At 56.5% G+C, this 27,966-nt stretch overlaps 1 protein-coding gene across 2 annotated transcripts; it reads left to right on the forward strand.

The window, feature by feature from the left end:
* On the forward strand, window positions 1-27,753 carry ZAP70 (zeta chain of T cell receptor associated protein kinase 70). 2 transcript variants are annotated; one of them, XM_015112920.3, is made up of 15 exons: window positions 1-263; window positions 699-807; window positions 1,047-1,125; window positions 13,322-13,744; window positions 14,402-14,562; window positions 22,199-22,337; window positions 22,439-22,526; window positions 22,617-22,663; window positions 22,821-22,872; window positions 23,789-23,981; window positions 24,522-24,728; window positions 25,396-25,588; window positions 25,680-25,820; window positions 25,918-26,030; window positions 27,272-27,753. In XM_015112920.3, exons 4-15 carry the CDS (start codon window positions 13,343-13,345, stop codon window positions 27,393-27,395), a joined length of 1,860 nt encoding a protein of 619 aa, XP_014968406.2. In that variant the 5' UTR covers window positions 1-263; window positions 699-807; window positions 1,047-1,125; window positions 13,322-13,342; the 3' UTR covers window positions 27,396-27,753. The 2 variants fall into 2 exon arrangements, with proteins under 2 accessions (XP_014968406.2, XP_028688033.2); XM_028832200.2 differs by lacking the exons at window positions 1-263; window positions 699-807; window positions 1,047-1,125; window positions 13,322-13,744 and adding an exon at window positions 14,055-14,198.
* Window positions 27,754-27,966: the final 213 nt, after the last annotated feature.

Genomic DNA, 27,966 nt, shown 5'->3' on the forward strand with positions numbered 1-27,966 from the left:
CCCGGTGGGCCGGGCTGGCACTGGGGGTGCCCTGGCTCTGTGTCTCGGCTGGGTGGCTGACTCCTCCTGGAACGCATCCCTGACATCCTCTAGGCGGGGCTGGGGCTCCTATGGGGACACACAGTGCCCAGGCTTCCAGCCTCCCAGCGCTGGCTCCCTGTGGACCCAGCTGCCCCCCACAAGCCTGCGAGCCACCGGAGAGCGAGGGCAGGCTGTCCTTGCCGTCCAGATACCTGGCACAGGAGGGGGTCTCAACCTTCAGGGTATGGGCTGACTCAGTGGGTTTCTCCTCTCTCCAGCTCTAACCTGCCTGTGGAATAAATAAACCACTCCTCTGGGTCGTCTGGCTGGTGCAGGCCCCGGGGCAGTGCCCCTTTGAGGGGAAAATGGGGCATTCTAGTTTCCGTGAGCCCTGGGACTCCTCTCCCTCCCACCACTGCTGCCTACCCTCCCGTTCCAGGCACGCAGGCTTCCTTCCGTCTGGCGAGTCCTGCTGGAGTCGTCCTTCCTGACCCCTGCCTTTGCTTAGCCTCATCCCCATCTCTCAGTCCCATCCTGCAGCTGGGCAGGCAGTGCTGGGCCCCGGAAATGCCCGCTTCCTCCCTGGCGCACGTGGCCTGTGATTTTCCTTGAGCACAGCACTTTGTGACTTTGATGTAAACATCAAACACAGCCCCCTTTCCTGTCTTCGCATCCAGGAAATAGGTTAGTTTCAGACAAGCCTGCTTGCTGGAGCTCAGCAGACACCAGGCCTTCCGGCCAGGCCTGGCCCACCGTGGGCCTCAGAGCTGCTGCTGGGGCATTCAGGTGAGTGACTGTCCTCGGGCCGTCTGCCCGTGTCCTGCCACCAGGGCCACCCCAGGGGGCTGTGGGAGACCTGGCAGAGGGTGAACACCCCATCCATGAGTGAGAAACCCTGGCGGGGTGTGACGTCCTCCCCCAGAGTGTGTGCGGAGAGTGTGAGTGGCAGGGCCTCCCTCTCAGGCTGGGGGCTCGGCCTGCAGGGAAATCTAGACTGGCTTTGTAAGTCCTGATTCTTCACCCAGAACCGGCTCTCCGTTGGCGTTGGGACCAGAGACCCCACAAGTGGCCTGTCTGCCTGGACATCCACCTGTACGTCCCCAGGTAAGTGGTGCCTGGGTGGAGTGGCACCTGGCCACCGTCTGCATGGTGGGCTGTGTCTGGAGGAGGAGGAAAGAATATTAACCGGGAGTCAGGAGGCTGCTGGGAGGACCAGGAGGGCTGGAGGACTGGGCTGGGTGGTGACCGGCTGGAGATGGAGGCAGACAGGGCGTGTGGCCATGCTGAGGGAAGCAGCTCCCCCTCCAGAGGCTTGGCCAAGCCGGGCTGTTCAGGGGACACAGCGAGGCCTGCTTGGTTCCTGGGCTCCTGCTGGGCCCTGTCTGGCTGCATCCTTGGCTCCCGGAAGCAGAGAAAGCTCCAGAGAAAGTGCAAGTGCACTGTAGTCCCCAGGCCCTGTGAAGATAAGGGGGCTGTTCACCAGGGCCATGAGCTCCATCAGCAGAATGCTGTCATTCCTGTGAGGGGTCCAGGGCAGGCTTGAGCCACTTGTAGCCGAGCTCAGGTTAGAGGAAGACCTGGGGAGAGAAAGAGCAAAACCCCGGGTTCTGCTTAAGTACTGTGTGTTCTTGGCAAGTTGCTCGGCCTCTCTGACCTCAGTTTGTGCATCTGTTAAATGCACATGCAGATATGGGCACCTGGCAGGTGCTTGGTTCCTGACTGTTGACGAGAGGCTGGGAAACGTGTCCCGGGTAGGAAGGATCCCCGACAGGAAGAACAGGGGTTCATGAGGGGAGCAGCTCGAGATGATTCATGATTCTCGTCTTGGTTAGAACAGCAGGCAGACAGGAGGTGCTTAATAATGCCTTGCTGAGAGATCAGGGTCAGGGACTCCTAAGGTGCCCCCTGTGAAGGTGCCTCCTGCTGAATCCGGAGCTTGCTTTCCCTCTTCTCACCGGCCCTCCAGCCTCAGCCCCGCTGCCCTGGCAGTGTTGGCGGGGGTGTTGATGTGCACACTCTGGAGCCTGGGGGCCTGGCTTCACGTTCTGGCTCTGCCACTCACCAGCTGTGTGAGTGGACCAGTCACCGCATCACTCTGTGCTTCCCTCCCAGTCACCGCATCTCTCTGTGCTTCCCTCCCAGTCACCGCATCTCTCTGTGCTTCCCTCCCAGGGCTCTCGGGAGGATAAAGAGACTGACTGTATCCACAGTGCCTGGCACATACAGGTGTGGAGAAACGTCTCGCTAAAACCCTCATTATCCTCACTAGCCCTGGGTGGCCTTGGGCTCTGGACTCCACAGTTCCTATATATTCTCTGGGGCTGCAGCACCTAGACCATCCCGTGCTGACCATTCCCTGCCCCACCCCAAGCTACAGGGTTAAGGCAGCCGTTCTCATCAAAGCCAATTTTGCCTCCTCCCATCCCCCCGGGACAGTTGATAGTGCCCGGAGACGGTTTGGGTTTTGACCCAGCGGGTGTTACTGGCATCTAACAGGTCCAGGACAGGAATCCTGTGAACAGCCTACAAGGCCCAGCACAGTCCCACGCTGTCCCCTTGTCTCTTTCAGCCCCTATCCTCCCGACTCACCCGCCTTTTCCCGACTCCCTTTTACAGTCACAGAGCCTGAGGCCCAGAGAGGGACCGCTGGTTGCTGAGGTCACACAGGCAGTGGAGGGCGGAGTTGGGGGCCTCCCTGGAGGGGCGGTGGAGGGGCGTTGTTCAATCCACAGACACTTAGAGAGTCTGCTGGGTTCGGGAATCTGACCCTGACCCCGCCCCAGCCCGGCTCTCCAGGGTCTCCTGATAGCCATTTGCTGGAGAGGTTAGTGCTGCCTGCTGCGTTGGACACACCTGGGTTCCAATCGTGGCAGCCCCTTGCAGGCTGCATGTTCCGAGCGTGACATTGACCTCTCTGAGCCTCAGTTTCTTTAGCTGAGGAGTGGGATAACAGTCCCCACCAAATGGAGTTATGGTGAGAATTAGAATAAATGACTAATGCTCGTGAAGGGCTAGGCCGTCCCCAGCACAGAGGCTGTTGTGGTTGTCCTTACACACTTGACAAACATTTGTTGGGAGGAAGCAGGAGCTTCCATAGAAAACAAGACAAGAGCCGTGGGCCCTGCCTCGGGGAGCTCAGCCTGGTCACGGACCGAGGAGCAGAGACAGAGGCCATCAGGACTGTGATGCGGCAGGATGGGGACCCTGGAAGCCTAGGGGAGGTGCCTGACCCAGGCTGGGGAGGGGGCAGGGCCCATGGGATGCTTCTGGGAGGATGGGACAACGGAGGAGGCCTGAAGCCTGAGGCCCAGGAGAAGGATGCAGTGCTGTTCTGGGCTGAGGGAACAGCCGGTGGCCAGGATCCTCAGGACGGGCCCCTCCTCTCCCACCGTGGGTCAGTGGAGGAAGTCCCTAGGTCCACCGTCCCCCACCCAAGGAAGCCCCTGTAGCCCTCACCCCTCCCCAGGTGTCAGGTTCCACGGGTGTTCAGAGGCGTCCCCACCCCCCCCAGCGGACTGCAGACCTTTGTAGGTACCTGGTATATTGAGCACCTACTCTGTGCCGTGCTGGTATAGGTAGGGGAACGAGACAGTCTCCACTCCTGTGGTGCTTACATTCTGGCAGGGACAAAGGTACTGTGTCACCAAGTTGATACAATGTCATCTTTTAGGTGGCGAAGAACCATAAAGTTGGGTCAGGTCTAGAGAGAGAAGGAGAGGCTATTTTAGAGAGGGAGGTCAGGGAAGGCCTCCTGGAGGAGGTGACTTAGGCAGAGACCTGAATAAAGTGGAAGGTGTTGGGGGAAGAGTGTCCAGGCAGAGGGAACAGACAGTACAAAGGCCCTGAGGCTGCACCATGCCTGGTTTGTCCAAGGAACCTGAAGGAATAATACGAGGATGCCCGTGTGACTGGAGGGGAGCGGGTGACGGGGGGTGACGGGCATCATGAAGGGCCTTGGGGGCCACCCTGAGGACTTGCATTTTCACCCCAAGTGAGGTGGGTGAAAGCCTAGAGGGCTAGAGGGCTTCCAGCAGAGAAGAGGAGGATGTGATGGCATGACGGGGGGCCAGCAAGTCTCACCCCAGGGAGTCCCTGCAGCCCCAGGCTGGGCACCTTCGCTGGCCCTGCTTTCCAGAGGTCTGGCGAGCTTCACTCGCTGCTCAGGCTGCACCGTGACCATGTGGTGGCTCCACGATCCCATGGTTTGAATCCGATCCCTGCAGTCAGGAAAGACATATGAAAGAGGAGCCTGTCGCCATGGCTAACTGCTGCTGTGTGGCTCATGGTTCCAAGCTGGCATCTGCTGATGACCAGTGCCTATGCTGCCTCTGTTGGTAGGCACAGGCAGCCCAAGCACATCTTGGGGATTAAGGAGCAGGAAACACGGCTTCAGAGGGACTTAGGGTCTCAGGCGAGGACTGGGGGTTCAGAGAGAGAGAGCCAGGAGTGGGTGTGGGAACAGCATGGTAGGGGGGCAGTAGGAGGAGGTGGGGGCAGTAGGGGGCCGGGGCCCCGTTCCAGCAGTGCCTTGGGTGGGGACATGTCAAGCCTCTGGCTGGGGGGACACGCGGAGCCTCTGGCTGGGGGGACATGCGGAGCCTCTGGCTGGGGGGACAGGTGGAGCCTCTGGCTGGCGGGACGTGGAGCCTCTGGCTGAGGGGACATATGGAGCTCGTGCTGCTCCTGCCCGCTCCCACCAGGTCCTGTGGCTTTGGCGTGATAGCTCTGCTCTGACGATGGGCATGTAATGGGGGCTTTTGATGCCCAGAGAATGTCCTGTGAAACAGTAGACCTTCACGGCTTTGTTGAATAGGTGTGGGAATTAAGTGACGCTGAAAGGGGTCCTTCCACGTGGTCTTCTCGGAGCCTTTAATGTGCTTTTCACAGCATTTGAAACTGTATTTGACCCCTTGACTCTTTTTTCCTTTGAAGCATGTTTGGGGAATCTGATCTCTCCGCAACAGCTGTAATCTAGCACTGCCTTTACCCCAGGAGGCCGGGTGAATGGTGGGGTTCCAGGCCTTTACCCCAGGAGGCCGGGTGAATGGTGGGGTTCCAGGCCTTTACCCCAGGAGGCCCGGTGAATGGTGGGGTTCCAGGCCTTTACCCCAGGAGGCCCGGTGAATGGTGGGGTGCCAGGCCTTTACCCCAGGAGGCCGGGTGAATGGTGGGGTGCCAGGCCTTTACCCCAGGAGGCCCGGTGAATGGTGGGGTTCCAGGCCTTTACCCCAGGAGGCCCGGTGAATGGTGGGGTGCCAGGCCTTTACCCCAGGAGGCCGGGTGAATGGGGGGTGCCAGGCCTTTACCCCAGGAGGCCGGGTGAATGGTGGGGTTCCAGGCCTTTACCCCAGGAGGCCCGGTGAATGGTGGGGTTCCAGGCCTTTACCCCAGGAGGCCCGGTGAATGGTGGGGTTCCAGGCCTTTACCCCAGGAGGCCCGGTGAATGGTGGGGTTCCAGGCCTTTACCCCAGGAGGCCGGGTGAATGGTGGGGTTCCAGGCCTTTACCCCAGAGGCCGGGTGAATGGTGGGGTTCCAGGCCTTTACCCCAGGAGGCCGGGTGAATGGGGGGTGCCAGGCCTTTACCCCAGGAGGCCGGGTGAATGGGGGGTGCCAGGCCTTTACCCCAGGAGGCCGGGTGAATGGTGGGGTTCCAGGCCTTTACCCCAGAGGCCGGGTGAATGGTGGGGTGCCAGGCCTTTACCCCAGAGGCCGGGTGAATGGTGGGGTTCCAGGCCTTTACCCCAGGAGGCCGGGTGAATGGGGGGTTCCAGGCCTTTACCCCAGGAGGCCTGGTGAATGGTGGGGTGCCAGGCCTTTACCCCAGGAGGCCGGGTGAATGGGGGGTTCCAGGCCTTTACCCCAGGAGGCCGGGTGAATGGGGGGTTCCAGGCCTTTACCCCAGGAGGCCGGGTGAATGGTGGGGTGCCAGGCCTTTACCCCAGGAGGCCGGGTGAATGGGGGGTTCCAGGCCTTTACCCCAGAGGCCAGGTGAATGGTGGGGTTCCAGGCCTTTATCCCAGGAGGCTGGGTGAATGGGGGGTTCCAGACCTTTACCCCAGGAGGCCCGGTGAATGGTGGGGTGCCAGGCCTTTACCCCAGGAGGCCGGGTGAATGGGGGGTTCCAGGCCTTTACCCCAGAGGCCAGGTGAATGGGGGGTTCCAGGCCTTTACCCCAGAGGCCAGGTGAATGGTGGGGTGCCAGGCCTTTACCACAGGAGGCCGGGTGAATGGGGGGTGCCAGGCCTTTACCCCAGAGGCCAGGTGAATGGTGGGGTGCCAGGCCTTTACCCCAGGAGGCCGGGTGAATGGGGGGTTCCAGACCTTTACCCCAGGAGGCCCGGTGAATGGTGGGGTGCCAGGCCTTTACCCCAGGAGGCCGGGTGAATGGGGGGTTCCAGGCCTTTACCCCAGAGGCCAGGTGAATGGGGGGTTCCAGGACTCTACCCCGGGAGGCCGGGTGAATGGGGGGGTTCCAGGACTCTACCCCAGGAGGCCGGGTGAATGGGGGGGGTACCAGGCCTTTACCCCAGGAGGCCGGGTGAATGGGGGGTTCCAGGCCTTTACTCAAGGAGGCCGGGTGAATGGTGGGGTTCCAGGCAGGTCCTTCCGACCAGGCTCCAAGGCTTCCTCCCATCGTCCTCTCAGGGCCTGGGCTGTGAGCGTGGGGCAGGTGCCCCGTGGCTGCTCTGCTGTGATCTTTCTGCTGGGATCCTGGGGCTGTAAGCTCTGGGAAGGCCAAACTAGGATCTCTGAACTGTGAGCTCAAGAGGAAGCTGGCTGGGGTCAGCCTAGGGAGAACCGTAGGCCAGGCTTGGGGGATGAACAGGTTCACTGGGGACTGAGGGTGGGGCTCCTAACCTAAGTCCTGCCCGTTGGGGTGGCCCAGGCAGGACGAGGGCCGGGGTGGGTCTCAGGGTGGGTGACTCCTGGGAGGGCCGCGAGTCTGCAGGGACACAGCTGAGAACAGAAACATCTGATCCCCTGCCTGGGGTCTGGGGTCATCCCGGGGAGCTGTAGATCGGTGCAGCTCACTGACAGCAGACACTCTGGCTAACCACTGCGTGGCAAATGCTCCCCCTCTTGCCCCCGGACTTTTCTTTTCTTTTCTTTTCTTTTTTTTTTTGAGACGGAGTCTCGCTCTGTCGCCCAGGCTGGAGTGCAGTGGCGCTATCTCGGCTCACTGCAAGCTCCGCCTCCCGGGTTTACGCCATTCTCCTGCCTCAGCCTCCCGAGTAGCTGGGACTACAGGCGCCTGCCACCTCGCCCGGCTAATTTTTTTGTATTTTTAGTAGAGACGGGGTTTCATTGTGTTAGCCAGGATGGTCTCGATCTCCTGACCTCGTGATCCGCCCGTCTCGGCCTCCCAAAGTGCTGGGATTACAGACTTGAGCCACCGCGCCCGGCCGCCCCCGGACTTTTCATCTCTGCCACCTCTGCCCACCTTCTCTGGCCTCCCCAGCATCTCTGGCCATGGGGTCCCTGGGAACTTGGGCCCCATGTTTTACTAGTGAGGACAGTCCAGAAAGGCCCCAGGGGTGGAAGAGGAGCCGCCCACCACCCGACCTGCCTGCTATGGGTGGTGCTTGTGATTACGGTTGTCCTCGTGGGCCGTGGGACAGCGACGCTGGGATGCAGCCGAGATGCACAGGAAGAGAGCCTGCCTCTGGGACTCCTTAGCCTCAGGTCACGGATGGCAGCCCTGGGCTGGGCGCCGAGCCTCCCTCATCTCCTCTTCTGCCCTAACCTGCTTCCAGCTACCCAGGCTGCACCTGTGGCCACGTGGGGAGGAGCTTCTCAAACTGTGTTGGCGACAGTTTCCTGCCACAGCTTCCGGCCCCAGAGACCAGCTTTGCTACCCTGCACCCATGGTCCTTGGACAAGCCCTCAGTTTGTTGCCTCATCCTGCGTCCTCATGCTTTGTGGGAGTGACTCTAGGAGTCTTCAAGGAAGGGCTGGCTGGGCTGGAGAAGACGGAGGGGAGACGGAAGGGTGCACTAGGTGGAGGGTGCTGTGTGGATAAAAGTATGAACGTCCTTTGAAGGAAAGCAAGTAGCACAGCTCAGCTGGGGCAGCGGGCTGGGGAGGTCCAATGCAGTAGACAGTAGGGTCTTCAGCAAGGGAGGCCTGGGGGAAGAATTGCCAAGGAGCAACTTGCAGACTGTGGAGCTCAGCTCTGTGGAAATGGACTGTGGGGTTCAGCCAGCCACAGGCAGCATGAGCGTGCCATCTGGATCTTAGTTGGTTGTATTAATGGAAGCAGTTGGTGGAGATCAAAGGAAATGATGCCAGCACCAACCGACCTCAGTCAGGCGAGAGATCTGGGCTCCGGGAGAGGTGGGTGTGGCAGCATGTATGGCTACTGACAGGATGACCCAAGTAAGGGGACAGTGAGCAGGATGGTCAGAGGGTGGAGGCAAGCCACGGGGTTGTGAAGGACCAGAGAGGTCTATGAGGCTCAGGCAGGAGGGAGGAGTCATTGGTGTCGGCCACTCAGGGGACCCAGGATTGAGGAGGTCACAGAGTGCTTGTCTGGTGCACACAGACTGCCAGGGGTGCTATCAGTGCTGGAGAACAGCCTAGGGGGTGGGCGCAGACCGTGGGTCTGGCTGAGAAGGCTGGGAGTCAGGGACATAGGGATGGGAGTGTAGACAGCCCTTAATCACTTTTCCTATTTTCATTAGCATTTTTAGTGTCCATTGTGTTTGTATCTTCCAATTCCTTTCCCCCTTAATCAAAATTTGGGGTATAAGTTACATACAATAACATTTTTATATCATTTTAGTGAAAAATTCTGAGATTTGACAAATGCGTACAGCCCAGAGACTACCACATCAATCAAAATACAGACTGTTCCCCCAAATTCCCTCCTGCCCTCTGTCATCACTCCTTCCCTAATCCCCAGCACCCAGCAACCCCTGGCGCATTTTCTATCCCTGCAGTTGTGTGTGGAATCACAGTTTGTAGCCCTTGGAGCCTGGCTTCTCTCACACAGCCAGAGGCCTTTGCGATGTATCCGTGGAATCGTGTGTCTCCGTATGTCGTTCCACATATTGCCAGTAGAATTCCACGGTAGGCATGTCCCACGGTGTATCTCATTCATCTGCTGGGAAACATTTAAGTTATTCCTAATTTTTGGCAATTGTGGCTAGAACTGCTATAAAGGTTCCTGGGTAGGTTTTTGTGTGAATGCCAATTTCCATTTCTTTAGAGTGAATACCTAGGAGCCCTCATGACTTTTTTTTTCTTTTTTTGAGATGGAGTTTTGCTCTGTTGCCCAGGCCGGAGTGAGGTAGTATGATCTCAGCTCACTGCAACCTCCACCTCCTGGGTTCACGTGATTCTCCTGCCTCAACCTCCTGAGTAGCTGGGACTGAGTAGCGTGGTGCCCGCCACCATGCCTGGTTAATTTTTGTATTTAATTTAATTTATTTATTTATTTGAGATGGAGTCTCGCTCTGTCACCCAGGCTGGAGTGCAGTGGCACCATCTTGGCTGCAAGCTCTGCCTCCCGGGTTCACGCCTTTCTCCTGCCTCAGCCTCCTGAATAGCTGGGAATACAGGCGCCCGCCACCACGCCTGGCTAATTTCTTTTTTTTTTTTTAGTAGAGACAGGGTTTCACTGTGTTAGCCAGGATGGTCTTGATCTCCTGACCTCGTGATCCGCTCGCCTCAGCCTCCCATAGTGCTGGGATTACAGGTGTGAGCCACCATACCCGGTCCTTAATTTTTGTATTTTAATGGAGACGGGGTTTCACCATGTTGGCCAGGCTGGTCTCAAACTACTGGCCCCATGTGATCCACCTGCCTTGGTCTCCCAAAGTGCTGGGATTACAAGCGTGAGCCACTTCACCCAGCCACTTCGTGACTTTTTAAAAAACACTCTTGTGGAATGGTGACCTGTTTCTCCAGGTGGAGCCACAAATGCAGTCCCTTATGAATCTTTGGAACACCCACCTGTCTGTAACTGTTGGGCCATCCAGGACCCCCCTCAAGCTTGGCCCTCCCAACCTCACCATCACAATTAATCGGGTTACAATGCAGATCCTGGCCCCTCCTCCAGCTACTCTGACCCAGACCTCACCTGATTCCCATTCCAGTACCTTCCTTTCAGCTCCAGAGCCCATCCCTGGACACCCCGGGCAGAGAGAGCCTCTCCTGATTCACAAAAGCATTCATTTTACCCCTTGGTTCCATTTGCATAACTAAGAAGGGCACCCAAGGTCACTTCTCCAGTGCAAACTTATGCCTGAGTAGCCTTGCTGGACCTCTCTTAGTAGAGAAACACCTCATAACCGCTATGGAGAGGTATTTTTTCCCAACATTCTATGAAAACTTACCAATATGCAGAAAATAGAATTAACTGTACACCAATAACTCACCTGCTAGATTCAACAGTTAATGATTTGCTATAATTGTTTTATCACATACAGTTGATCAACACTGTTTGTGAAGTTCTTATTTGTGAATTCTCCTACTTGTTAACAGTTATTTGAAACCCTAAAACCAACGTGGCACTTTTGTGGTCATTCTCAGACATACAGAGTGGCAAAAATATGAGTCACTCGACACATATGTTCCCACTGAGGATGCACAAGGCAAATGCTCTCATGAGGCAGACAAGTGTCTTTTTCATGTTCTTTTTTTTTTTTTTTTTCTTTTTGAGATGGAGTCTCGCTCTGTCACCCAGGCTGGAGTGCAATGGCGTGATCTCAGCTCACTGCAAGCTCCACCTCCTGGGTTTACACCATTCTCCTGCCTCAGCCTCCCGAGTAGCTGGGACTACAGGCGCCTGCCACCACGCCTGGCTGATTTTTTTTTTTTTGTATTTTTAGTAGAGACAGGGTTTCACCGTGTTAGCCAGGATGGTCTCCATCTCCTGACCTTGTGGTCTGCCCGCCTCGGCCTCCCAAAGTGCTGGGATTAGAGGTGTAAGCCACCGCAGCTGGCTAATCTTTTTCATGTTCTATTTGGTGGTGCCACATATTTTGTTTTTATATTTTATGTGTGTTTTTTGTGTGTGTGTGTGTTTTTTTGTTTTTTTTTTTTTTTGAGATTGGAGTCTCACACTGTTGCCTGGGCTGGAGTGCAGTGGCAGTGGCGCGTTCTCGGCTCACTGCAACCCTCTGCCTCCCAGGTTCAAGCAATTCTGCTTCAGCCTCCTGAGTAGCTGGGATTACACGTGCCCGCCACCACGCCCGGCTAATTTTTTGTATTTTTAGTAGAGACGGAGTTTCACTATGTTGGCCAGGATGGTCTCCAACGCCTGACCTTGTGATCCACCCGCCTTGGCCTCCCAAAGTGCTGGGATTACAGGTGTGAGCCTCCGTGCCTGGCCTATTTTATCTTTTTAAAGACAGAGTTTCGCGCTTGTTGCCCAGGCTGGAGTGCAGTGGCCTGATCTCGGCTCATTTCAACCTCCACCTCCTGGGTTCAAGAGGTTCTCCTGCCTCAGCGTCCCAAGGAGCTGGGATTACAGGTGCCTGCCACCACCTCTGGCTAATGTTTTGTATTTTTAGTGGAGACGGGGTTTCACCATGTTAGCCAGGCTTGTCTCGAACTCCTGACCTCAAGTGATCCACCCGCCTCAGCCTCCCAAAGTGCTGGATGACAGGCATGAGCTGCCGCACCCGGCCTCACATATTTTGAATGTTTGTGCTTTTTGTTGGTGATTTCACTGGTTAATGTGGCCCCTGACCATAGTGCCGAAATGCTGTCTAGCATTCCTAAGGGCCAGAAGGCTGTATGTGCCTTACGGAGAAAACATGTCAGATAAGCTTATCGTTATAGTGCTGTTGGCTAAGTGTTCAATGTTAGTGAATCAACCAGGTATATTAAATAAGGTGCCTTTAAGCAGAAACTCGCAAAAAAACAAGGTTATGTCTTGATCAGTTGATGAAAATGTAAACAGAGGCTCCTAGGAATCTAACTCTACATTTCCCCTAGGACGGATAGTTCTCTATTTGCTAGTTCAGTGTTTGCGTTGACTTTACAGAACTGTGGAGAACAACAGGAGTCAACTGTGTCTCTCTGGCTGTCTAACCTTTTATCCGTCCCTCTCGCTCTGTGTGTCCGTCCATCAGTGTTATTTTGGGGGGTGCTCTCAAACTAGATTACAGTCCTCAGTTCCCATCACTCCTAAACATTTCTGCACACAGATTGTTACCTAGGGGTCAATATTTTATGTTTCTTTTTTAATTGAGGGAGGCAAATACAATTAAATGAACACATCTTAAGTGCAGGTTCTCTTAGTTGTGGCAAGATCAAACACTTGTGTAACCCAAGCCCTGTGAATATACAGGACGTCACCATCACCCCAGAAAGGTGAGGGCAGGCAATTTTAAGTTATCTGCCTTACCAGATGTCCATCTGTCTAAATAGCCTTAATTCCTCCTCCCCTCAATCACACGTTTTGTTTAATAGCTGTATCAAAGTTCACGTTTTGTTTAATAGCTGTATCAAAGTTCACTTTGAGATTAAACCCTAATGTATTTAACCAGTCCCCTAGGGATGGATATTCAAATTAGCATATGCTCCGTAGAAACTTGCCAAGGAAGGCAGAGGGCAAGGCGAGGGGGGCCTGCTAAGGCCGAGGGGAAAGGGTCAGTGGAAGGGACACGGGAGGCTGAGAGGTAGGGCCCTTGGGTGAACAAAGCTGGGTGCGGCCTCCGGGCTTCTGTGCATGCCGTCCCCTCTGCCTGATGCGCTGTCCCGCGAGCTTGTTGAAAAGTTGGCTCCTCCTTCAGATCTCCACTCAAATGCTAGCTCCTCGGAGAAGGTGACCGTCCTAGCGAGAGCCACCTCCTCTCTCTCTTAATGTCACTCCACTTATTTCCTTTGTAATGCCGACCTCAGTCTGTAATGATTGTTTTTGTTTCTTTCTCAGTTTATCTCACGGCTCTCCCTCCATAGAGCCGTTGCGTTCCCGAGGACGGGGTGGGGACCGTGTCTGCCTCCAGCGTGCATATCCCCAGCACTGGGCCTGAAACACAAGAATTCAGCACGTAGTTGGGACACGAAGGGATGGGTACCGGTGTTGGTGCCTGGGGACCAGTTGGCGTGCCTGAGTGTCCACATAATGTCTCCGGAAAGTCAGAGGGGGGGGTTGGGACTTCTGGATCTGTGCCCAGCAGGCTGCGGCTTCTCTCCAGGTTGACGGGCACAGAGCAGGCTCTGCCCCCTTGGCGCGCTCAGCCTGCGGCACTGATGCCCTCCACGCGGAGTCTCTTGGGCCGTCTCTGGGCCCCACGCACCGGGTTCAGGAAGGCCCTGATGTGCCTCCGACCCTCTGTGAATCCGCAGGTTTGGGGAGGCCCAGGGGCGATGCCAGACCCCGCGGCGCACCTGCCCTTCTTCTACGGCAGCATCTCGCGCTCCGAGGCCGAGGAGCACCTGAAGCTGGCGGGCATGGCGGACGGGCTCTTCCTGCTGCGCCAGTGCCTGCGCTCGCTGGGCGGCTATGTGCTGTCGCTCGTGCACGACGTGCGCTTCCACCACTTTCCCATCGAGCGCCAGCTCAACGGCACCTACGCCATCGCGGGCGGCAAGGCTCACTGCGGACCAGCCGAGCTCTGCGAGTTCTACTCGCGCGACCCCGACGGGCTGCCCTGCAACCTGCGTAAGCCGTGCAACCGACCGTCGGGCCTGGAGCCGCAGCCGGGCGTCTTCGACTGCCTGCGCGACGCCATGGTGCGCGACTACGTGCGCCAGACCTGGAAGCTGGAGGTGAGAGCGCGGCCTGGTGCGCGGGATCTGGAGAGGCGTGGCCCGAGGGGGGCAGTCCGGGGTTTTGGGGGATAGGAGGGAGGAAAAGGTCGTCTTCCCCATTCAGTCCCCTTTGGAAGCTGGAGAGGTGGGGCACTGGTTGGGGAAGAACCTGAAAGGAGGCCTCAGAGGTAGGGGCTCCGTGGTGGCGGTCGCCTTCCGCAGGCTGAGCGATGCTATGGTGCGCTACTGTGCCAGATGGGAAGGTGGAGGGATGCACTGGGCCGGGCGAAGGCGAGGCTTGGACTGGGGGCGGGGCTGGGAGGAGGGTGCGTGGGGCCAGGGTGAGCCCTTAGGGTAGGGCGGCTGTCCGGGAAGATGGGCTGTAGTCTTGCACAGCCTGAGTGACGCCACCGTGCACAACCACCTGAATTAGATCTTCAAGCTGGAGATACACTTGGGGCCGTGCTGGAAGGTGGGGGTGGTTCCTCCCTAGCTGGACTGGGGAGGGGACCATGGAGGTGGCAAGGAAGTGGTCCTCGACAACCTGCATAACACGCGCTAGGGACGCCTGGGTGAGGTGGGGTGGGGAGTCCTCTGGGACGGGGCTCCCGGAAGGGGATTCCTGTGGCGAGCACTTGGCCGCACCTACAGACCTTCTTGACTCTCCTTTTATAGGGCGAGGCCCTGGAGCAGGCCATCATCAGCCAGGCACCGCAGGTGGAGAAACTTATTGCTACGACGGCCCACGAGCGGATGCCCTGGTACCACAGCAGCCTGACGCGTGAGGAGGCCGAGCGCAAACTTTACTCTGGGACCCAGACCGACGGCAAGTTCCTGTATGTGGGGCCCGGGGTTTGGGTGTGGTGAGGACTGGGGCTCGTTGGCAGGGATCCTGGGGACTGGGGCAGACGTGAGCGTGCAGGTGGGCCGTGAGGGTGTGCCTGTGCTCCCGTGTGCAAGTGGGTTGTGCGTTTCTGATGTGCAAAGGAGCTTGTGCATGGGGAGGTAGAGGCAGTAACCAGGAAAGCCTCCAGAGTGGGTCCCTTGGCCTGGCTTGGAATCCCGCTTCTGCCACCTGCTGGCTGTGGCCCTTGGGCAAGTAGCAGACCTTGTTTGTCTGCCTGTTTCCCCTCCTTCAATCAACAAATATTTACTGCATACCTACTGTGTATCAGGCACTGAGCACATGGCGATGAGCCAGACAGACACAGTGCCTGGCTTCATGGGGCAGGTGGACAAGAAAAGGAATCAATAAAATAGAGACCCTGTCAGATGGTAGTCAGTGCCATGTGTGCAGGTGGGGAGGGGTCGCAATTTGAGATTAGGTGGTCGGAAGAGGCCTTCCTGAGAAGGTGGCTTTTGAGTAAGGGAAAGAAGCTGAGGAGTGAGCTGTGCAGCTTTCAAGGGGAAGGGTGTTCCTGGAAAAGCAATGGCTGGTGCAAAGATCAGGAAGCAGGAGTCCACCTGGTGTGTTCCGGAAACATTGCCATGTGCCTGGAGCTGCGTGAGTGAGGCGGAGAATGGGAGGAGGTGATGGGCAGGGCAGGGACTTCAGCTTTTCCCCCAAGTGAGATGGGATCCCCGGGAGAGTGATGAAGCAGCCCCTCTAACTGTCCTGTGGTTGACAGCGGTACCTCCCCCCGGGGTCCTCTAGGAGGATTACATGAATTCGTACGTGTGAAGCGAGAGGATGGTAACTGACATAGGAAAAATGTGGTAAATGTTAGCTTTTATATGTGGGTGAACGTGCGTGTCTGAGCCGCAGCTGAGGCCGTGTGGCTGTTTGTGAATTTGTTAATGTGAAACAAATCTCTCAAAAGCTCTTTTCAAAACTCTGAGTGTTCGACAGCCCTGCTGGGGCTGTTGCTTTCTGGTTTGGACACGGGATCTTTTCTATAACAGATGGTGTCCAGGTGCAGCTGAGGTCACTCCGGCCTCAGAATACAGAGAAACTGGTGCTGCCTCTTTCCCATGACCTCAGGAAGCCCAGTGTTTTCCCCCAAGAAATCTGTGGGGACAATTCCTGGGCCTTCCTTCTCGTGAGTGCTTCTTGGCCCGAGCCCCTGCCCGGCAGATCCCTCGGGTCACCTGCTTCCCCCAGGGCTGTTTCCTCTCCTGAGGTCAACCCACTTGGAGGAAATGACCACATCCCTTGATTTTCCTCACCCATGTGAAGTTTCTGTAGATTGCCTGCAGGCTTCTTCGCAAGATGCAGCTCCCTCTCCAAGATTCTGTTGTGGACTGATAAAACAACTCTTTTTACCCTACCATACAGATTCAGATTTAGGCTGTAAATTGGAGTGGAGTTTCCAAGGCTTCTGAGGGAGTTCTTAGATACATGTTGCAGATAATGGCACAACTTCTGAACAGCTCAGGACAGGGCTGTTTTCTCTAAGAGGAAACCTTTGCATTTGTATCAGTTAGCTTTTGCTACGTAACAAACAGCCCTAAGATTTATTGGCTCAAAATGAGTTATCACTCTTCCCGATTCTGTGAGCTGACTAAGCAGTTCTGGTTTGGGTCATCTAGGCTGGTCCTGAATAGGCTGGGATGGATACACTCACATGACTGGCCATTGGCTCAGTGTCACCTGGGTGATGGGGATGAGCTGGCCCAGTGGAGTCATCATCCAGCAAGGAGCTGGGGCTTGTTCGTGTGGTGGTGGCGCAGGGTTCCCAAGATCAGTCAGAGAGGAGAGGGCAAGTTCAAGCCTTTGTTTCTGTAATGTCACTGATGTCCTATTGGCCAAAGCAAGTCACACGACCAAAACCAAAGTCACTGTAGGGAAGGGACTCCCTAAGGGAGAGGAATGCAGGGAGCCATTTTTGCAAAAGGTTGGTTGTAGGATTGGACCAAGGGGGTTGTCATGAAGGTATGGGCATTGTGAACATGGGTGTTGGGGGCTGTCTCTCTTTTCTTTTGGACTGTCAGCCTGAGGGCAGGGGCTGCATCTGGAGGGCTCCGTCTTGCAGTACATGGTGATGGCTGGTCCAGGTGTTACCCACCTTTCTCTAGATGTTGCATCACCCCACCCCAGGTGTGACCCTCGCCAAGAGGTTACTAACATTAGCTCACAAGTCTCACATGCTCATATCCCCCTCGTCCAGACATGCTACCCCAGGTGCCTGAGAGCCCAGGGGCTCTCCCCAGGCTGGACACAAAGAAGGCTCTAAGCCCTTCCTATTGATGTAACTGATTCTTTCCTCCCGTCTCTGCTTTCTCCTTCATAAAATGTAAATTCATCTGTCTTTGATTTTATAATCTGAGTTTCTACTCTGGTTTCCCCCTACATCCCCAACGTAGCTTTTCATCCCCGCAGTCTCTGCCTCTCTTCTTAGTTTTCCTTTCTTATTCTCTTTCCCTCCCCGCCCCCATCTCTCTTCTTCATCCTGCACTCACACACACACATACAGGTCATAATTCTGCCACTGTAATGGCTTAAAAATTTCCCCCAGATTCTCTAAAGCCTCCTGAGAGTGACAGAGGATTCTAGGGGGTGGGAGAGTGAGCGGAGGATTGAGCAGGTGGGATTCAGGCCCCCATTCCACTTGAATGACAACAGCAGCTCGGCTTTGATCTGTTTGCTATCTTAGGCTTCCATATACAGTATTGTGTGGCAAAGGTTTCACTGCCCGAAGGAAAAGTTCAAACACTTTTTGTGTAACACAGCAGAGCTCATGGCAGGCTTAGAGTTAACCAGTCTACTGAGATTAGAGGAGTCTCAGGAGAGCCAGGGCCAACAGCTGTAAGCAGCTGTCTGTGCATTGCATGTCAAACTGGCATGCAGTCTCCCAGGCCAATAGGACCAGCGTTGGTGGTGGGAGGGTGTGGCTAGGAAGGAGAGATGCCCAGCATCTGGGCATGACATAGAGCCTATGGCTGGCAGTGAGGTCCAGAAACAGCTGGCACAGTGGTATGAGGGACAGTGATCATTCTGGGTAAATGTCAAGAGACCAGAAGCAGCTACAAGGAACCCGGCTCCTGGAAAATTAGGCAAGGCACGCTTTGGACAGAAACTGTGAGAGCTGCTTCTTACGGTTCCTGAAGTCTATAACAGCTTTCTCAGGGCTCGGGGTGTGAGAGAAAGACACGTGCCACTCAGGCCTGGAGTGAAGACCAGGACCATGCTTACCGTTGAGCACAGTTCATAGTTGCTGAAGAACAGATGGAATTGTACCCAAGCCTGTGCGCTGCCAATGCTGGCCTGTTTCTGTGTTATTGGCAGCATTTTATGGAATCGGCTGATTTGACTTGAAAAGAAACTTGCCCTGGAAAGGGCCTTTAAGAGAGTACATTGTCCAGTGTTTCTTTTTTTGAGACAGAGTCTTGCTCTGTCACCCAGACTGGAGTGCACTGGTGCAATCTCAGCTCACTGCAACCTCTGTCCCCCGGGTTCAGTGATTCTCCTGCCTCAGCTTACCTGAGTAGCTGGGACTACAGGCGTGCACCACCATGCCTAGCTAATTTTTGTGTTTTTGGTAGAGACTGGTTTTTGCCATATTGGCCAGGCTGGTCTCAAACTCCTGGCCTCAGGTGATCCACCCGCCTCGGCCTCCCAAAGTGCTGGGATTACAGGCATGAGCCACCACGCCTGGCCTGTCAAGTATTTCTTATCCTCTCCTGGAGCGCAGACCTCTTTGGAATCCTACTGACTGCCCCTTTCACAATCCCCCAAAACATATTCACCTCAAGGACTTTGCAGACAGTTATACAAGATCATGGTTGGTCCTGAACCTCATCCTTCGAACCTGTTTCAGGTCAAGAAGTTATGATTTAGACCAGTTATCTCATTTTATACATAAGGAAACCGAAGCCCAGCGAGGATTAGCAGTTTATTCAGGGTTTCACAGGTAATCTGTGACAGAGCTGGGTGTTAGTTCTAGGTAGCAATTAACTGTACAGTCAGAAATGCATTTGAATCCTGGCTCCACTTCCCACCTCTTACCAACTCTGCAGTTTAGGCAAGATACATAATCTTGTGCCTCAGTTTCCTCATCTGCAAAATGGAGATAACAATATTACCTACTTTGTGGGGAGTGCTGTGGTTATAGGACAAATATGTGAAGAATTTAGAACCAATATCTTAATAAATAAATGGTAGCTCTTTTGTTTTACAATCATGAACCAGAGACAGATGCAGCTCTTAAAGGTTCTACGTATTATTTTAAGAGCAGAGATACAAATTGATTTTTTAGCCTGTACTTCTGGCTTAAGTGCAAGTCCCAACTGCAAGAACAAAGAACTGCCACTATCTAGCATTTTTTTTTTTTTTAAATAAAGTAGAACTTATGGTACTGAAATATATGTGGTGATAACACCAATGTCTTAGCCTGTGTGGTTATTATCTGGGAATTTACGGCTGCTCTTTATGAACTCACGTGTCTCTTTCCAAAGAGTGTATTGGTTAGCATTTGCTGTGTAACAATGTGCTGTATTCACACCCTGAAATGTAGTGGCTTAAAACGATGGTCATTTACAGCTGGGTGTGGTGGCTCACACCTGTAATCTCAGCACTTTGGGAGGCTGAGGAGGGCAGATCACCTAAGGTTAGGAGCTTGAGACCAGCCTGGTCACATGGTGAAACCTTGTCTCTACTAAAAATGCAAAAATTAGCTGGGTATGATGGTGAATGTCTGTGATCCCAGCTACTCGGGAGGCTGAGGCAGGAGAATTGCTTGAATCCGGGAGGTGGAGGTTGCAGTAAGCCAAGATCGTACCATTGTACTCCAGCCTGAGCAACAAGAGCAAAACTCTGTCTCAAACAAACAAACAAACAAACACCAGTCATTTATTCACTCTTGTTTTACTTGGCAATGTGGCTGGTTTGCTTGGTAATTTGGGCTAAGTTCAGCTGGGTGCCTCTTCTGCTGGGTTTTTGAGCTTACTCATGTGGCCACAGCCAACTGGAAGATTGGCTGGAGCTGGATGGTCTCTGGGATGGCCTCACTCACATGAATGGCTATTGGACACTCATTGGTTGGGGCACATTGAGTGTCTATTGGCTATTGGGGCACATTGGTTCTCCTCCATGGGCCTTCTCTAGCAGGCTAGCTTGGACTCATTCCCATGGTGTTTGGAGAGCTGCCAGGAAAAGCAAGTGAGGGCAGGCCAACCTCAATGCTCAACTACTTTTCAAGTCTCTGCTTGTGTGATGTTTGCTAATGTCCTGTTAGCAAGGCACATGGTCAAACCCTGATTCAGGAGACAGAGGAGGAGACCCCACCTATTGATGTGAAGAGCTCCCTAATATTGTGGCTGTTTGTCTCCAATATTCCACACAGAAGTTTAAATAAACAGGGAGGAAATTATTAGTTCCAGAAGAAAGAATGAAAGAGACAGACGGAGGGCCAGACATGGTGGCTCATGCCTGTAATCCCAGCACTTTGGGAGGCCAAGGTGGGTGGATCACAAGGTCAGGAGATCAAGACCATTCTGGCTAACACGGTGAAACCCCGTCTCTACTAAAAATACAAAAAATTAGCTGGGTGTGGTGGCAGGCGCCTGTAGTCCCAGCTACTAGGAACCCAGGAGGCAGAGTTTGCAGTGAGCCGAGATCGTGCCACTGTACTCCAGCCTGGGCAGCAGAGCGAGACTCCATCTCAAAAACACAAACAAACAAAACAAAAACAAAAACAAAGAAAGAAAGAGACAGAGGAGGGGAGATGGGAGGGGAGGTTTGCTGTTTGTTGGTGAGTGACTTGGCATCGAGTCTCCGTTGTCAGTTTAAACTTCAGGTTGTGACCCTTAGGAGGTGTTTTCACGTCTCACAGTCCCTGGAGACCATTGCCTCCCGGCCAGCCTGCCAGCTGCCTCTGACTTCCACAGCTCTGAGACCCCCAGGGCCAACAGCCCTCCCTCCTCACTGGAAAGCTGCACTTTACAGGAGCTTTTGTGCCAGTGACTCAGAATAGAAATGTTTTGGGGGAGATGTTGACTGGTGTCACCGTGGGGTTTCACGTGATGGCATTGCATCTGCTATCCCAGCCTCATGTCTCTGTGGGATGTTTGTTTCCTAATTTGTGGCAGGCTTCTCTTCCTTGCCCTTTTGTGTGCCCTCATTGCCCCCTGCCTTGATTTCCCACCTCTCCACGTTGTCTCCAGACTGTTGTGGGCTAGCCTGGGAACTGCCCCACCCTTCACTGTGCTGTTCTTTGGGGAACATGCTGTCCAGGAATGGAGGGGATGGTCACAGCTGGACCTCTCTGCCTCACTCAGGGGACATTTCCTAAGGAAGGGCCTCATTGCAAGGTGGGCCCACGGCTGCCTTGCTCACTGCTGTATCCCTGCACTCAGAACAGTGCCTGGCCTGTGGTCCACAGTCCGTAAAGACTTGTCCAGTGAATGAACACCCGCAGGCAGGGCCAGGCCCGGTCTGAGAATTTGCACCTTGGAGGGTGCAGCTCACAGGCCATCCCAAGGGCTCTTCTGTAGGGCAGTGCAATCCCTGAGGTCAGGAGTTGGCTGCTTTTGCCTTCCACAGCTTCCCTGGGGCCAGCTGCCCTCCCTCCTCACTGGAAAGCTACACTTGATCCTGCAGTAGACGCTTGTGCCAGTGACCCCAGACAAAACTGTTTTGTGGGGGATGCTGACTGGTGTCACCGTGGGGCTTCATGTGAGGGTGCCAGTGTCCGACACTAAGTTGGTCTGTGTGTATGGGGGATGTGTGTGTACTCAGGGCTGGAGGGGATGGGGGGACAGTTTCTCACCCCACAAACACACCACCTTTGAGGGGCTCAATTCCCATCACAGACATGGAAGATTTATATATTTATTTTGACAAAATTCCAGCAGAAAGCAATCGAGGGTCTCATTCTAGGAAAGGTCCATCTGTTATGGAACTGGTCAGTCTTGTGTTGAGAAAGTGACTTGTTCTGATTTGCACAGGGTGCCCTGTGAGCTGGTCATGAAGCTGCACCTACCTGTGTGTGTCTAGGTGGAAAAGGCTTTTTCTCCCCAGGAGAATGGTGCTAGGTCCACCTGTTGAAGGCTCTGTGTCTGTCGTAGAAGACCAAGTGCCCCCCATGGTTGGCTGACTGTGTGGCCAAGTGTACCCTCAATGAGTGCCTGTGGATGGCTCTCTCCCTGTGGATGGCAAGTGTCTGGCCACGGATGGCCAAGTGTTCAGCCATGGGGGACCAGGTGTTCCCCAGTGGATGGGTGTCCCCCTCCTCCATGGCTGAGTGTCCACTGCGGGTGGTCAGGTATTCTCTGTGAATGGCCATCTGTTGGCTCTTGGAGGACTGTGCATTTTCCTGGGAACACAGCCATGGCCCCTGCACCGCCCTCTGCCACTTAGCCCATCATCAGCAGATCTGGAGGCGATGGGGGCCTGGCCTGGCTTCCCCAGTCCCTGCAGCTTCTCTGCAAGGCTCCTGGGTGTGGAGCCCATAGGGTGTGTGTGGGGGGAACCGGGGCACGGTAGGAGGCCCCCAGGTGGCTCTAGGGGTTACATCCCTTCCCTTCCCCTGCCAGGCTGAGGCCGCGGAAGGAGCAGGGCACGTATGCCCTGTCCCTCATCTATGGGAAGACGGTGTACCACTACCTCATCAGCCAAGACAAGGCGGGCAAGTACTGCATTCCCGAGGGCACCAAGTTTGACACGCTCTGGCAGGTAGGCCGCCCGTGCAGCTTGTTCTGGGAGATGCTGTGCTCTGATGGGGTGCCGGGCTCTGGGGAGTTGAGGAGCCTCTGCCAGCTGCCTGCTCCCTGCAGCTGGTGGAGTATCTGAAGCTGAAGGCGGATGGGCTCATCTACTGCCTGAAGGAGGCCTGTCCCAACAGCAGCGCCAGCAGTGCCTCAGGTGCCTGCAGCGGGCGGGCGGGCGGGCGGGCGGTGGGCGGGGCGGCAGAGACCTGGTCCCCAGCCCTCACTGGCCCTTCTGCTCCCCCAGGGGCTGCTGCTCCCACGCTCCCAGCCCACCCATCCACGTTCACTCACGTGAGTTGGGGGCACCTGGAGTGTGGCCTTGGGGACGGAGCTGGGGGTGGCTGTGGGGTAGGCTGGGGTGGAGGCTGGGGTGCCTGCGGTGGACATGGGTCTCCTGAGAGGGGATGGACATCCCCAGCTCAGGCCTTGCTGACTCTGTGGCCTTTAGCCTCAGAGACGGATCGACACCCTCAACTCAGATGGATACACCCCTGAGCCAGGTGAGCGGGCAGAGGTGGGGTGTGGGTTGGGGCTCATGCCAAGCCGAGAGCAGGGTCCCTGTCAGGGCTGTGGGGTTTCACGGGGATGCTGTGGGCCGGGCCAGGCTGTGGCAGTTGGCTTGGTTAACCCCTGTGACACACATGCGCATGCCCATCACGCCTGCCTGTGCACACGTACATCCCAGTGCGTACTGATGTGCAGGGAGCACACCTGGCCCCGCCTGGGGCTCCCCAGACACACGTTTATTGAGCGCCTACCATGTGTCAGTCACGTTCCGAGGTCACTGTGTGTATGAGCCACCGAGCCCTTCTGACATGCCTTATGAAGTGACTATGGTGATTACCCTCACTTTACAGATGAGAGAGGGAGGGCTCTGTCTACGGGGATGTGGGGCAGTGGTGGGGGCGGGATGTGAACCCAGGATGGACCCCAGAGCTCATATTCCTAAAATGCTGCAGGTGCTCCTGTGTCTCATGGGTGGGTGCAGACCTGAACACATGTGTGCACCGAGAAGATACATAGTTACATGTACACCCAGAAGCTCACCTTCGGAGGCCTTGTAAATGTGGCTGTGTGCTGCATACACGGACAGGGACAGGCCTGGCCATAGGTGTACACGTACGAATGCACACACATGCACACCCCAGCTGGCACAGTAACGGTGCCATGTGGATACCAATGCACCCGCCCCTAGAGTCCACCCTCCTGTGGCCGCACGGTGCACCCACAGCTGTGGCCAGGAGTGTATGCCAGTGCCTGCGTGTGGATGTGCAGGAACACGCATGGGCACCCACCTGCCTGTGCATGCTCCAGGGACGGCACCCTTGTCTGGGGCTGGTGCTTGTGGGGGCTGAGGCTGCCCTGCTCCCCACGCCCCTGCCCCTGACCTGGGAGTGTACGGCTGTGTGTGCCCAGCGCGCGTAACGTCCCCAGAGAAACCGCGGCCGATGCCCATGGACACCAGCGTGTATGAGAGCCCCTACAGCGACCCAGAGGAGCTCAAGGACAAGAAGCTCTTCCTGAAGCGCGATAACCTCCTCATAGCCGACATTGAACTTGGCTGCGGCAACTTTGGCTCAGTGCGCCAGGGCGTGTACCGCATGCGCAAGTATGGCCGCCCCTGCCGTGGTGGGGCCTCCGCCGCATGGGGACAGAGGGGAGCGGCTTCACTAGGCTGTGGGGTGGGAAACGGGATGTCTGTCTCACAGCAGTTTGCCTGGGAAACAGACTCTGGGGCAGGACATTGCACGCTGGAGGATTCCCTGAGAGAGCTTGGGACACCTGACGGGGGTGGGATGTGGGCCTGGGCAGGGGGAGGTGGCTGAGCTGCAGTTACCCAACCCAGCGGAGCCGCAGTGGGGTCCCCGATCCGTGAGTCCACTGGCCCCTGACAGGCTGCCCCTGGGGAGGGTGTCACTTTGGATTCCTTTTGGCAATGGGCCGTTCCCTGTGAGCAACCCGGCTGGGAGCTGTCCTCAGCAGACACTCCCGGCCGCAAGGACATTGAGCGCCTGGGTTCCAACCTGGGTGGCGACCGCAGTTGTCTACCGCACAACTCAAGGGAGAAGAGAGATGGGTAGGTGGGGGTGTGGGGCCGAGCAGGGCCGGTGCCCCTTGCCCACACGCCTCCCGTGGCCGGGTCGAGCAGGAAGCAGATTGACGTGGCCATCAAGGTGCTGAAGCAGGGCACGGAGAAGGCGGACACGGAGGAGATGATGCGGGAGGCACAGATCATGCACCAGCTGGACAACCCCTACATCGTGCGGCTCATTGGCGTCTGCCAGGCTGAGGCCCTCATGCTCGTCATGGAGATGGCTGGCAGCGGGCCGCTGCACAAGTTCCTGGCCGGCAAGAAGTGAGCACCAGCACCGGGTGGGCCCAGCCATCGGGTGGGTGGGGCCCGGGCTCTGCCTGGGCACGGTGGACACACACCCGCACGCATGCATGTGTGGGAAGGACCTGGCTCGGGGGCAGCGAGGAGGAGACAGTGGGAGACAGTGAGGAGGGAACAAGGGCCTGGGCGGACCTGACGGTTCCTGCCTGGGGGTCCAGGTGAGTGGTGCCGTGGCTGCCTTCTGGTGGCAGAGGCAGAGGCGAGGAGTGCGGTGGGTTCTGGGGAGATTCTGATGGCAGACCTGCCAGGGTTTGCTGACGGATTGGGTGTGAGAGAAAGAGGAGCTGCTGGAGCGGACAGTGGAGGAGCCACGTGGGTGTGCACGTGGGGACAGGGACAATCAGGCCACATTATCTTTGAGATGCCCGTGAGACCTCAGCACGTCACGGGTGCAGGCAGAGGTCTAGACTTGGGAGTCATGGCGTGTGGGTGATCCCTAAAACCTCGAGACTGGATGAAGGCAGGCATTTTGCCTGTTTTGTTCACCGCTGTGTCCCCAGCGGGTACTCAATAAGCATTTTTGAACACATGGTCACCTGGCTCATGCCCAGCTGGGTCAGAGAAGCGTGCTTTGCCCCTGGGAACTTGGCTGGTCTCCCAGCTGACCCCGCCTTCCCCGCCACCCCAGGGAGGAGATCCCCGTGAGCAATGTGGCCGAGCTGCTGCACCAGGTGTCCATGGGGATGAAGTACCTGGAGGAGAAGAACTTCGTGCACCGTGACCTGGCGGCCCGCAACGTGCTGCTGGTTAACCGGCACTACGCCAAGATCAGCGATTTCGGCCTCTCCAAAGCACTGGGCGCCGATGACAGTTATTACACTGTGAGCCTCTGCCCCTGTGATGCCCAGGTGGACAGGCTGGGTGGGTAGAGGGTCCCCGAGCCCTGACCCGGCAGCATCTCCCCCTCCCCAGGCCCGCTCAGCAGGGAAGTGGCCGCTCAAGTGGTACGCACCCGAGTGCATCAACTTCCGCAAGTTCTCCAGCCGCAGCGATGTCTGGAGCTACGGGGTCACCATGTGGGAGGCCTTGTCCTACGGCCAGAAGCCCTACAAGGCAGGCGAGGGCAGAGGCGGGTGGGCGGTGCGGTGGGGAGGGGGAGGAGGAGGAGGACCCTGGTCACTCACAGGTGTGTCGGCCCTGGTTTGAGCAGAAGATGAAAGGGCCGGAGGTCATGGCCTTCATCGAGCAGGGCAAGCGGATGGAGTGCCCATCAGAGTGTCCGCCTGACCTGTACGAACTCATGAGCGACTGCTGGATCTACAAGTGAGTGCCGGTGGGGAGGGGACCCGGCCGGGCTGACCCCTGGGACGTCCTGGTGCCGGATAAGTTGATGTCGACATAATGCCATCCCACCCAAAGCCCTTCACCCAGTTCATGGCCCTTGCATCTACCCCCTACCCCCGTCCCCAGCTCTCTGACACACCGGGGTTTGCTGTCCTCCAGTGTGCCCTGCCCTGCCACCCCACCTGTGGGCCTGTGCCTCAGCATCTAAAACCTCAGTCATCACTCAACACATGGACCCTGCAACACACAAACACATCCATACTCTGCTACTCAACCTGTGACACCAACACTCAGGGCATGAGATGGTTCTCCAGTACCCAACACTCCAGTCCCCACCAGCCAGCACGCAGCACCCAGCTACCAGACAGGCGAGCACTGAGATACCAAATTCTCATCTGTTCCAGCCCCTACCTCTGCCTGGTGGAAGCCCAACCTTCAAACATCTCAACTCCTAACACCATCAATATCCCAACTTCCCATCAGACAACAGGCAACACACACCCAAACAAGCGGACACCCTAGACTGCCCATGCAACGTGTGGACACTCTAACGCATGACTCCCCACCGGCCAGCACTTAGGACACTGACACCCAAATACCCAAGCAGCCCAACAGATAGACACCGTCTCTGGCCGGTCCACCCTCCTGTGACACGTGTTAATTCGACCTCCATCAGGAAACACCCAGGGTACCACACCCCAGTAGCCAAAGAGGCTAGCACCTAGCACCCCAACACAGTCCATGGATACCCCATGCCCAGTACCATTAATACTGCAGCTCCTCACTGGCCAGACCCACTGCCGTGCTCCAGGCTTCTGCTGCTCACCAGCCTCACGCTCCCTCTCGTCTAAGCCCTCGCCCAGCCCACTGATACCCTGGCCCCGGGTGCATGCGCAAAGCATTAGCTTTCTGTATCCCAGGTCCCCATGGTCAATAGCTGCCACTCTGACACCAAGTACACTCAGTCCCCTGAGTCCTCACTGGTTAACGCTCAGTAGAGGGTCATCCCCGCACCCTGTGTGTGGGCAGCTCTGCCTCTTAGGCTGTGTGGCATCGCCCAACGCTCTCACACCCCAGAGGCCTCTCCACCACCCCAACAGCCCTGCTGACTCTCTGAGCCCCGAAAGTCTACCTCAGCCAAGCACTGTGCATGCCCACCCTGTAGTGAAGCTGGGTCCTGGGGGTGTGGTCAGCAGCCTGGATGTACCCCACCCCCACAGGTGGGAGGATCGCCCCGACTTCCTGACCGTGGAGCAGCGCATGCGGGCCTGTTACTACAGCCTGGCCAGCAAAGCGGAGGGCTCCCCGGGCTGCGCGCAGAAGGCCGAGGCTGCCTGTGCCTGAGCTCCCACTGCCCAGGGCCTGCAGCCCTCCACGCCGGCTCTTCCCCTGCCTCGGCCCCACCCCAGGCCCTGCAGCCCGGCTGAGCCCTGCTTGGTTGTCTCCACACACAGCTGGGCTGTGGTAGGGGCGTCTCAGGCCGTGCTGGCCTTGCATCCCCTGCCTGACCCCTGTCCCGTCTGGCTGCGGAGCAGGGAGGCCCCGGAGGCTGGGGCCGTGCAGCCTGGGCTGGTGGCTCCCGGAGGGCCCTGAGCTGAGGGCGTTGCTTACACGGATGCCTTCCTCTGGGCCCTGACCCTGGAGCCTGGGTGTCCTCGGTGGTCGGGTGTAGATAACCAGAATAAACTCAACTTCCCTCTTGTCTGAGCGCCCTCATCTTTTCCGGGGTGGGGGTAGGTGCCAGGGGAGGGGTGGGTTATGAACAGTGCAGGGAGGTGACTGTTCTTGTGTGGACTGAGCCTGGAAGGGACCCCCGGGAAGACGGAGCTGGGTCCCACTCTCCACCCTAGGGGCACCTTCATGTGAGGGAGGGGCTGGGGTGGAGTGGGGAACCTGAGGCCAGGTGGGTGTGGGC

Source organism: Macaca mulatta, chromosome 13 (genome assembly GCF_049350105.2).
Source record: "Macaca mulatta isolate MMU2019108-1 chromosome 13, T2T-MMU8v2.0, whole genome shotgun sequence".
NCBI classification, from domain to species: domain Eukaryota; kingdom Metazoa; phylum Chordata; class Mammalia; order Primates; family Cercopithecidae; genus Macaca; species Macaca mulatta.